General features: G+C 38.1%; 1 protein-coding gene across 1 annotated transcript in view; it reads left to right on the top strand.

The window, feature by feature from the left end:
• The window catches only part of LOC149174119 (uncharacterized), a 135983-nt gene that overhangs the window by 49815 nt on the left and 73549 nt on the right, over positions 1-12619 (top strand). The window contains exons 2-3 of the mRNA XM_089419183.1: positions 3265-3449; positions 3884-3966. Coding sequence (XP_089275309.1) covers positions 3265-3449; positions 3884-3966 — 268 coding nt within the window. The remainder of the gene's footprint in view (positions 1-3264; positions 3450-3883; positions 3967-12619) is intronic.

Here is a 12619-nt window from a genome sequence, read left to right on the forward strand (position 1 = left end):
GAAAAGTCGGAATTGCCGGAAAAGCCGGAAAAGCTGGAACTGCCGGAAAAGTCGAAAACGCCGGAAAAGCCGGAAATGTCGGAACTGTGGGAAAAGCCGGAAATGCTGGAACTGTGGGAAAAGCCGGAACTGTCGGAAAAGTCGGAACTATCGGGAACTACTGAAACAATTGGAGCATCTGTCTCCGAAGGAAGGCAACATGATGTATGAGATCATGGGCAGCATAATAAGCAGCATGATGATATGAGCATGGGCAGCATAATGATGCATGATGATATGAGCATGGGCAGCATAATGATGAATGAGATCATGAGCATGGGCAGCTTGATGATGAATAAGACCATGGAAGATGCAGCATGATGAGTAGCATGAAGATAAGAGCAGCTCAGTCATCAAGGTTCAACACATGTGACAGTACAGCAAGGTGTCACACAGTAATATGCAACAAATGGACGAGATGCAGCACTATGATAGGTGAAGAAGTCACCTTAGAGAATCAGTTGAAGCAATATGTCTTCAACTGATCTCTGTAGATATCAAAAGTCAAAGTGTTGACTTCTATTGTAAATGTATTATCTCTCTCACTTTCTTTGCTGAACTTTGAAGAACATAAAAGAAGAATTGATCAAGGGTTTCCCCACATTGGGGTTTGTCCCTGGCTAGCGCCACATCTTGTGTCCTCTTGTCTTGGCTTGTGTTCTGCGATTTATATTTATGTTCTATATGCAGTTTACTTTAATGCTGATGTGATTGCTAACTATGAAAATTTAAATAAATTGCTCTAGCATAGAACATTCCTAAAATTAACGAGTTTCCGTGGTCAAAACTGCCATAGTTTCTGTGGTCGAAGTTGCCGTAGTTGTCGTGTTTGCAGCTGCACTAGTTGCTGTGGTTGAAGCTACCGTAGTCAAAGTTGCCGTAGTTGTCGTGGTCGAAGTTGTCGCAACTGCCGTAGTTGCCGTGGTTGAACCTACCGTGGTCGAAGTTGTCGTAGTTGCGTGGTTGAAGCTGCTGTGGTCGAAGTTGTCATAGTTGTCGTGGCTGAAGTGTTGATTTATTGGGATTGGACAAATAGAGCTTATTGAAGTCTTCACTTGAGAACAGAATAGGGTAGAGTTGGAGAACTTTGTGAAGCAACATATTGAATATTTGTGGAGATTGTTGAAGACCATGATACATTGAAGCCATCATGAGGTGACCTTGAAGAAGTTTTGTTTGGGTAACATGAAGAGCAATGGTGACACCTTCATGTGAAGAACAAGGTTGTCATTGATAATGAGACGTGGAGACTAAAGTGAAGGGATAGCTAAAGATTGACAGGGCTCATTGAAGAAGACATTAGGAGCTGTGAAGTATAACCAAATATATCTTGACGAAGTAAAGCGAAAGGTTGGAGCCTCGAAAAGACAAGGTTGGTGCCCTAGAGGATCAGAGTCCTCAAGAAACCAGGTCGGAGCCTGAACCAGATATAGGGTTGGAGCCCTTGAGGTTGGTGCCTCAAAATTGACAAGGTTGGAGCCTTGGAAGTCCAAGTTGGTGCTTAGCATATTATAGGTTGGAGCTTCGGAAATTGAAGAGCAGTGTCTTCATCTAGGGTTGGAGCCCTACATATATTGTACTTGATTTATTGTAAAGAAGAAATTAATAAAAGCATTTATTCTTATTGTTCATTTTGTGTTCTAAATATAAGTGATCTAACTGGTAAAAATAACAATTGAAAAGAAACACTGAGCCCCCTCTCAGTATTTCCAACATATATTTATAAGGTATTGAAAATTATATATTTATAAAGTGTAGATTAGTTGATTTGTGTAAAGTTTAGTTTTTTTATTAATAATTTTAAATTGTATATCATTAAATAAGTTAAAAGAATATATATAATTTATGTAAGGAAACATGTTAATGGCCCAAGACCGAGAGGCATCTCACAGAAAGTCTGCTCTCTTATAGACCACCAACAGCTAATTCTAGATGACATGGTTTTCCTTGGATAACAGTGATGAGTCAGCCTAGATTTGCTCATAGCAGCAAGTGATGACCATGGCAGCACATTTCCTTGAATAACAGTGATAAGTAAGCCTGCATTCCGAGATAGCAGCCAGTGATGACTATCCTCATTGTTAGTATTTTTTCTGTTTAATTTTAGCCAAAATCCGACAGAGATTTTAAAAAAATTGAACTTGAGTAGTTTAATCTGTAAAATTTATTCTAAATAACAAAAAATCACAATCTTACTTGAAGTTTCAAGTATATAACCAAATTCCAAATTACAGTGGAATCTTACTTGAAAAAGTATATAACCAAATTCCAAATTACAGTGAAAAAGACTATTTTGTATATAACTTAGACTACCCATTTAAAAATATATATTAAAAACCAGCTCTACATACAGTTTGTTAAACTTAGACCAATGTAACTCTGAGCTATATTTAAACGCTATGAGAAGCACAATTTTACTTGTATCAGCTCTGATCTCAAATTTTAGATCAGCCGAGAAAGAAAGAAAGAAAGAAAGAAAGAAATTATTTTAACGTCCACGAGGCTAAAGATAGCTTATGGGACAGACTGCGTTTTCATTTGCTTGATGTATTCGGCCCTTTTTCTGAAGCTTCACAATAAATGCTCCCAGCTTCTCGACAAACCCTTCGCTAAATAGATTATTCCAAGAGTTAGCTCTCAGTATATCTGCATAACTTTACTTATATCAATAGAGATGCACAATTTTACTTAGATCAGCTCTGATGTCAAATCATACGTCAGAGCAGCACCCGGAGATATTTAAACATGTAGAGTTGAATAACTTTATTTATACTAGCTCTGATCCTAATTCCCGGATCAACGTAGCAGTGAAAGATATTTAAACATATGAAGATGCACAATCCAGACCTCGTTCGTTCATTTCGTCGAAAGGGAGATTGTGTGGTTTAAGGGTTTAATATCTCTCGAGGCTTAACTGATCCACGACTTAGGATCAGTGTCTGTAGCTGCCCGCATCCTGCCCAAAGGGAAGACTGTTCAGTGGTAGGAAAATGGTAGTCTCTACATGCAGTCGTGCTAATGTCGGTGAATCAATGAGCAGTTTGTCGAAGAATCGGGTCAATTGAATGAGTTGAGAGTTCTATATATATATATATATATATATATATATATAATAGTATCAAAGCTTTTGTCTTAAAAACAGGATTCCCCTATTTTTAACATTCATAAAGTTGTCAATTTTAACTATGCCTCCTGTCTCTGTGTAATAATTTGTATATTCTGCAGGGTGGTGTTGAAGCCTATTTCAGATACACGGCTGATAACATAGAGAAGATCAAGATGATTCCTTGTAAGCTCTTAATTGGGGCAGATGGAATATGGTCTGTTGTGCGTAAACAGATGGTTGGCGACCCTCCCAGATATCTCAAATTAATGAATTGGAACGCGTTGGTGTACGACCCGGATCTCAAGTGAGCATTATACTTTTCTTTCAATCCTTCAGCTGGATTAGGTGACTTGTGGGAAGGGTGGCTACTCTGCCAACAAGGAATGGCTACTTTGCCAAAATTGCTTGGCACTTCCATTTGGCCTCATCCATTTGAAACTAGTGGCATGCCGTACAAATAGGGCACTTTACAAAATAACTAAACCATACTGGGTAACTTAATTCTAGAGCTTCATCAACAGTGAATCTACGCCCCATTGGCCAACGAATGACTACTAATGTTTCTGGATATAGAAAATTTCTGGTTCATGTCATACTTTGTTGTTTAATGAAATTTTCACAGTTTGAAATTTGTGAGTTGAATGACCATTATTTCATAGACATTAGAAAATGTTTGGTTAATATCATAAATTTTTGTTCGATGAATTTTTCACAGATTGATATGTGTGAGTTTTGCAGATTATTTGATGACGTTGAGAGAGGAGATATTATTTACCGCTCTGACGACAATGGGAGAACTAGGAATATCATAGCTAACACAGGTATATATGCTGTTAATCTTGTTTGGTTTTTTCAAATGTATCACTAGGCTAATCCCAATAGCTTTGCATGTAACTTGTATGAATCCTGAATGTCATTTTTGTTTGGGCCTATGCGCCTATTCTGCTAATCAAGGCCTCAAAATCTTGAGCGTGTGAGGAACATACGTCAAACTCACTAATTGCCAATTCTGTAAACTAAGGCTTACAAGAATTGATCATGTGTTGGATTTTGATATTAAGCTTCGATACAATGCACCGCCAAAATAAAAGGCAATACAGAGAGAAGAGAGGATGCCAGAGAGCAAAAGTGCACAAATTTCAGCAGTATTTGGTATTATAGAGCATTACATATCGGTTAAAGATAAGATTGGCCATAGAAAAGAAATTTAAAATAATCTAAAATAAATAACATTCTTAATATAACATTCTTCACATGAGTAAGCTGAACATATACTACAGCTCACGTGCCCAAATTAAATAATTACAGGCAGAAACTATGGAAAACAAATTATTGGAAGATGAGTTTTAGCTCTTAGGTGAGACAACGTTCACATTAGAGACTGCTCGCACTCACACTTACATTCACCAAGCCAGAAATCAGGTACGTATATAGAATTACAATATAGTTGAACAAAATCCTAGAATATAGGATCTGGAAACTATCAAGTACCAATTACGACAATTACTCTTAACAAAACTCTAACATCGCATAACATTTTCTAATAAGGAGTTGTCTATATTGCGACTTTTCGGAGTTTCCGGTGCCGGAATCCAGTGAAAATTTTGATGTGAAATCTTGATTTGTGTTATTTAAACTAGTTTTTTTGACTGTATATATGGATTCAGCACCATGAAAAACCCCTAGCGCACTTCTATTGTGCAGGGTTTACCTATCAATCTTGTGATTTCAATGAATTCGTGTCGGATTTTAGAGAAATTAGATTGGAAAAATCCACCGGAAAAGCTTCCAAAAAAGTCGCACTAAAGACAACTTCTAATAATAGCAGATTCTAGATTCACCATTAGCATGACACTCCTACGTAATGGAGAAATGTGTTCTCTACTACACCTAACTAATTCCTACATATTTCATCTTTTGCCTTTTCGACAAATTTTGTAAAGATGTCAACCACATTTTCATTAGTATTACAATAAAGTTATAAACTAAATCAATTTCCTTACACTGCATCTTTCCCCTAACAAAATGATAGTGAGTCTCAATGTGTTTTGATCTTGCATGGTATACAAGATTGTTGGCTAGTTTGATGGAGCTTTGATTATCACATTTGATAATTGTTGGCATTTTCTGTTCTTCTCCCACATCTTCAAGAATTTGCCTCAACCAAACTGCTTCACACATAGCATTGCCCAAAGCTTTGTATTCAGCTTCTGTTGATGACAAAGAAACAGTTGATTGTTTCTTGCTGCTCCATGCCTTGATCCCGGATCCAAAGATAAATCCATATCCTAAGGTTAATCTTCTGTCATCAAGATTTCCGACCCAATCTAAATCAGAATAGCTTGCCAACTCGACATCAAAATAAACAGTATATTTAATACTAAAATTAACTGTACCTTTCAAATACCGAAGGACTCTCTTCATTGCTTTCCAATGGCTTTCAAGAGGCTTGGCCATGAACTAGCTTAGGATGCTGACTAAATATGCTATGTCTGGTCTAGTTGTAGTGAGATAGTTTAGACTTCCCACCAACGAACAATACAATGTAACATCTACCTCTCTTGTACCATCATCACTATAGAGTTTGGCATTTTGTTCTAAAGGTATTGATACTACCATACGTTGATCCATTTTGAACCTTTTGAGTGGCTCTCTTGTATATTTTCTCTATCTAACCAATGTTTGACGAACTTTTATCCATATTCAAGACCTAAGCAATAATGCAATTAACCAAGGTCTTTCATTTCTAAAACCTGTGACGGTTGTCTTTTAACATCATTAATTAACTTAGAAGCATTGTTTGTTATAATAAGATCATCAACATAAAGGAAAACATAAAGGGAAACCATAGCAGCATGCCCCTTTTGACCTAAACTTGATATATAGGTTAGTGTCACCCTTGCTTTTCATAAAACCTTCATGAAGGAAGAAATAGTCAATCTTCACATACCAAAATCTTGGTCCCTGTTTTAATCCATACAAAGTTTTCTTTAATCTGCAAACAAGATGCTATTAACCAATGTTGCATGAAGCTGGTGTGTTTTTTGGAAGCAAAGGTTCGAAAGCGTCATTTTCCGAAAATCCTCGAAAGCGAAGCATCTATTATCATTGCATTTATATTCAAAAAAACATCTAGAATGCCAAATTAGTTGTAGAATATATCAAAACATGCATACTTGTATGTAAATTAAGATAGATGAAATTCATAGTACATTAATAATTAATTATTTGAGCATCAACCATCTAGAATCTATATTCTTCTCTTGTCTAACCTTTGCCTCTACCTCGATTCCCTAGGGACATTAGTCAACATTGCCCAATTTTGATCAAATTGCTCAATCCAAGCCTTAAAATATAGTAGAAAAAGCTTAAGATACCTGATCAATGATTTTGACTTGAGTGAAGGGTACTTTTTTGCTAAGGCAATGACAAAGGAGTTCAACAATCAACACCACCAACACTGGGTACATATAGGGCTTGGTGATCTTGATTAAATGCCAGTCATATACCCTCGTATGTTATATAATCTAATGAAATGCGACAATCCCATTGATCCTGAAATCCTGAAAATTGTTAACTTTGCTGAATTTTGAATGGGATATGAAGTTTTATTTTCTCCATATGAAGTTTGATGAGGTTGGAACCACTCTCAAACATCCCGAGTCATTTCATGGTAAGAATATAACATTACCATTAGGGAGCATCTAAGAAGTGTCTAGGAAGCATTAAGGGAGCACCTTAGGAGTGCCTGGGAAGCATGGTTCCTCACATAGCAGTTCCAAAATTCCAAGAACCGTGCAAATCTAGCTCGAAACGTGGTTCCATTTTTTGAAAGCGCAGTTTCGAGCACACTTTGCTCATAGTTCCACATGGTGTGTGGTTTCGAGCGTACTTTGCTCACAGTTCCACATGGTGCTTGGTTCTAGGGTTTGGTGCGTGGGGGGGGGGGACGGTCACTACAACACTACTCTTGAACCTCCTTTACGAATCCTTCTGGATAAACAAGATATACTTCTTCTTTTAGTTCCCCATTCAAAAAACCAAATTTAACATCTATATTCTGTGGTTTCCATTTATATTTGTAGCTAATGTGATCATTATTCTAATTGTGTTTAGCTTAGCTACAGGTGCAAAAGTTTCTTCATAATCAATTTCCTCTTTCTATGAGTAATCTTTTGCAACCAACCTGACTTTATATATCTATACTTCCATCAACATTAAATTTAGGTTTGAACAACCATTTGGATCCTATGGGTACTTTATTTTTAGGCAATTCTGTTAATTCCCAAGTATCATTTTTCATTATGGACTCATATTCTTCCTTCATTGCATCTCTCCATTCTTTATGCTCATTAGCTTGTTTGAAATTCAAAGGTTATATGACATTCATTACTTTAGTCATTAAGGAATAATCTTTAAATCTTACTGGTGGTTGAGTTTGACATGATGACCTCCTTGGTGCTTCACTGCTTTCATCTCTTCTTTTGCTTTACGGTGAATTATCTCCTTTTGGTGTGTTGTGGCTACTAGAGGTGTCCACGTCCCTGGATTCTTCCTCATCTTTCTATTCTTTCTTATCATCCGCCTCTTCTTTAAAATCATCATAATCATAAGGAATATGCCATGCATCATAACTGTCCTCCTTATGGCCTTCATCTACATGCTCATGAAATAACACATCTCTGCTTGCAAAAACTTTATGTGTGTAGGGATCAAAAAACTTATATGCTTTATGATCAAAACAATAACCAATGAAAATACACTTGATAGCTTTTGCATCAAGTTTTCTCCTATCTTCTTTTGAAACATGAGAGAATGCTTTGCTTCCAAATATTCTTAAATGGCTTACTACTGGTTTATAACCATAAAGAGCTTCAAAAGGAGTCTTATGATCTAAACTTTTAGTTGGAATTCTAATTTTCAAATAAACAATAGTACTAACAACTTTAGCCTAGAAGGCAGTGGTAAGGTTTTTACCTTTTAATATGCTTTGTGCACATTCTACTAGGGTTTTGTTCTTCCTTTTAGCTACTCCATTTTATTGTGGAGTATGTGGTACCATGTATTGTTGTACAATTCCCTTGGCTTTGTAGTACTTGATGAATTCACTTGAAGTATAATGTCCCCTTTGATCTGATCAAAGCTCTTGATGTATTTCCCTATTTGCTTCTCAATCGGATTTTTGAATTCTTTAAAGTAATCAAATACATTACTTTTCTTTCTCATGAAATAAATCGATGTATATTTTGTACAATCATCAATAAAGATAAAAAAATAATTTGCTCCACCTAATGATCTTGTTTGCATAGGATCACACACATTTGTATGCAAAAGTTCAATAATATAATTTTTTCTTCTATTTGTATGAGTAGGGAACTCTTTTCTATGCATCTTCCCTAATGCACACCCTTCACATGCAAAATATTCATTCTTAGTCATTGGAAGTACTTCTACCATTCCTTGTTTTTGAAATAGCAACAAATCATGATAATTCATGTGGCCATACCATTGGTGCCAAAAAACTTTTGTTGGCATGGTTGTGGATGCCAACGCTTGATGACTTTTGCTTGTCACATTAAGCTTATATAAACCTCCAACTCTAACACCTGTTGCAATGACCTTGAAGTGATCCTACATATCTTTCACCACACAATTTGAATTTACAAATTTTGCCTTCAAACCTTGATCTATTATGATAGAAACTCATATTAGATTCTTCTTAATACGAAGCGCATACATCACATTGTGAATCTTTTTAACAAAACCATTTGGTAATGTCACAAATACATCACCATCCCTGATGGTGTGAATATTTGAATCCTATATGAGGAGGTAATGGTATTTATTACCCACCACCAGTGGGTGACCCCATAGGAGAATTTTTCTCCTAGATTTGTCTTCAGCGGACATCCAACAGCGCCCTGACAACCACTAGTGTAGCCGATATATGTGCTAGTTGATTTTTGCTACCTAAGCCAGTCATATGTCCCCCGCCCATTTGTTGAGAGCATATGTTTAAAGGTGGGCCATCCAATCCTAAGGGTATGTCTTCATTGTGCAATCGGGTGCTTATGCTTGTTTCTCCTTGGGCACACTTGATATGGAATATTGGGTGACTTGGAAAGATGAAGGGTTTTGACTATAGTCTTATTCTCTGAACTTAAATGGGGGGTTAATCGTCAACCCTAGTCCCGTGGGATCTCCCCTATTGGCTTATAACTTCAGGATGGGCACTACTTGGGAAACCTTGATTTTGGTAACATGGTCTCGTTTTCCCGTTTCATATTTTTGACTCCCCTCCGCACATTACATGCGCAATTTCATCATCTTCCCTCTCTGGGTCCACAAGGCTCTAGTACTCCCCCTTCCCTTGTCCACATGGTTGGGTCGGGCTTGGAACGTTGCCCCGGAGGTTGATGCAGCGAAAAAAAAGGTTAAAAGCATATCATGGCCACATACAAAAGGAAATAATACCACAAAATGCAAAAGATGGCCAGGATGATATATTAGCGCGCGGTAAAAAGCCAAACATGATCTCTACCCCTTATCGTTATGGCCATCACCCTGGTTCTTAGGGCCCCTATGAGCACCTCCTGCATCATTAAGGAACCCATGCATGTCCCAACCCATATGGACGATGAACTGCCCCACCTTAATGGGATAATCACTGCTTATATCATACATAGTACGCTCTCATCCCTTGGAGCCCTGAGCAATATAATAAAAGAAAAATCAAGGAAAGGCAAAAGGAAAATGAAGAAGGGTGGAAAAACAAAGGTCGGGGTAACTCATGTATCACGATTGCTCCCTCCTACGTCTCTACACCCAAATATGTGGATATCCCTCATCATTACCACCCTTGAACCCATGGCATTTGGCCTTAAGACCCATGTGTCTCAATCCATCTCATCGTTATCCACATGACCCCTATCACTTGAAGGATGTACCTTGGACTTTTCTTTCCCTTTAAGGGTTGGGAACACCTAATAGAGTTGTTTATTAGCCACTCCTACCTAGGGAGGTAACACTATTACATGCTCAAGGCCCCAAATTTGGAAGTGGAGCCCATTATGAAGTCTCATTTGTGCCCTTGATTAGCAAGCTTGATTCACTTAGATGCATTAATGAATTATTGTACCTGATGGTAAGGAGACACATTGGATCTTATGTGTAATTGGTAGGTGGTTTCATCATGGGCTAGGCAACTTAACTGGGGCCAAGCCCACCAAAGGATCATATTTACACTTGTAGGGGATGCGTTGAGAGACTTGGGACTCTGTCACGTGAGAAATAATTATCTCATCACATGGGCACCCTCAGCACCTTCAAAAACTTTTTCATTGCCCCACATTATTCACAAGATGATGCACTTGGACCAGCATTGCCCTCAATTGACTTAGTAGTGTACACATGGTTTGGCAGCTGATCCAAGGCCTAGAGGAGGTTTTTCTCACCCTTGAGATATGGGAGGGCAAGCACCATCCTCAATGCCCTCATTTGGAGCAGTCTACATGCTTATCTTTCACCAGGAGACCCATGAGACCAGTACCTATGCCCCATAGCCGCTTTGGAGCACCACATTATGATTTACATAGAGATTAAGGGGCCATCCCCTTGTCCATCGTTCATGGAGCCCTCTCCCTCATCACGACACCTTGAGGACTCAATGAGGCCCTCCAACGACCCTTCTAGATCACGATTTCATCATTTTGTCTCACTTATGGAGGGCTTCTTCATCACTTTATTAACTACTTGGTGGGATTGTCACCAAGGACTTGTTATTTTGCACATTAAAATAATGTTATGGGCAAATTTGGTTAATCGAATTAGATTGGACACATATAAATAGAGATGACTCTCATTGTGAGAGATCATCATCATCATCATCATCACTTGGAACTTCTCCCTTGTACGAATTTTGCACTTTTTCTTGGATTCTACTTGGACATTCTTTGATGCATTTTGATGTCTTTGGAGGCGAAATTTTCGATCTTTCTTTGAGCTACTTCATTCTCTGGTTGGATATATCTCTTGTCATCTTGTAAGTTCTATTTTGTTGAAGATTTCTTTTGAATCATGTCTAATGTGTGGAATTTTTGCAACTAGCTTAATCTCTTGTGCTCTAATTTCTTGAATATCATTGTAAAAGATAGTTTGGTTGTAAATTGCACATGTTACTCATTGAATGACAATAGATGAATGTTCTTAGTGGATGAGATTTCGTTCTTCTTCCATGAAACACCATAGATATTGAGTAGGTAATTGTTGAAGAGTGGTTGCTAGGGCATCATTATTTGGCCTCCTTGAAGATGAGTTTGGAAAATCTTGAATCATCATTGACTCTATAGCCCAAGAATTAGGCACTGGTCTAAGTAAAATTGGTGGTCAACCTCTGTTTCCTTCTCTTTTGTCCTCTCTAATTTTTTTTGCCCCTTTTCCTAGATGACTAGCTAGGGCACCCTACGAAATCCTTTAGGAGATGAATTTTTCAAATCTGTTGGATAGAAACTTGTGTTGGTGTCTCCTCTAGAGGATCTCAAAGTTTGGTGGAATTCTCATGGTCAAATTTTCGGAAATCTTATGCCATAGGTGTGCCCTTGGAGGAAAGACCTAGTTGGTTTTCCTTGGATAAGGTGGTCTTCTTGAGGGTCATATGAACATAGTATTCAAAGGAATAAATCTTACTAGGCCCTTTCTTCTATCTTGCCTTGACCTAGAGAGCACTTTGGAGGAATTTCTTCCCACGTTTTTCCTAAAAACCCTAGGTCTAGCATAAGCCCTAATTAGGTCTCTCAAGGATAGCGAAAGCCTATTTGAAGTGATAAATCATCTTGCAAAGCTTCCTAAGAGGTCCTATCTCATCTTGGAAGTCTTGTTCCTAGGCATACCTATCCTCATTGCAAAAATATCAAGCCCTAGGTCTTGATTTCCATCCTAGGTCTTTCTTGGAGAGCTTTTCTTTCATCAAGCCTTAATTGAGCCTCTCTTTGAATGGGCTTAGTGGAATCACTTCACATAGATCATTGATCCTCCTTTTTCAAGTGATTCCTATCCTACCGGGACTCCTCCCATTAGTGAAAGTTCGTAAAGAGCAAGGGACACTGACTGAGTCCACAGTGGGTCTTTGTCCCATTGTTGTCATTTGGTCTAGTAGTTGTCCCTTAAGTTCCCCTCCTAGGACCCTTGCTAGATTGTGTAGCAATAATATTCACTTATCTTTAATTTTGTCAACCTAGGGTCTAATGACTTGTGAGGTTCTCAATGTTGCATGCACAAGTATCATAATTCCCACCACTTCTACATGTGGCAAACTAAACTCAAGGAAACTTACTGGTGATATGAGGCCTAAGGATGAATTGGGCCTGTTACCGCTCAAACTAGCAGGGGGTCCTGTTGACCCTGCCGCCTACACCTACCTACAAATCAGTGAGAAAAACCTTCAACCCCAAAAGGTGTGGTTGGTGGCAGGGAACT

The sequence above is a fragment of the Pinus tabuliformis genome, chromosome 4_1, assembly GCF_031772625.1.
Source record: "Pinus tabuliformis cultivar Carrire ecotype Pingquan chromosome 4_1, CPIR1, whole genome shotgun sequence".
Lineage (NCBI taxonomy): Eukaryota > Viridiplantae > Streptophyta > Pinopsida > Pinales > Pinaceae > Pinus > Pinus tabuliformis.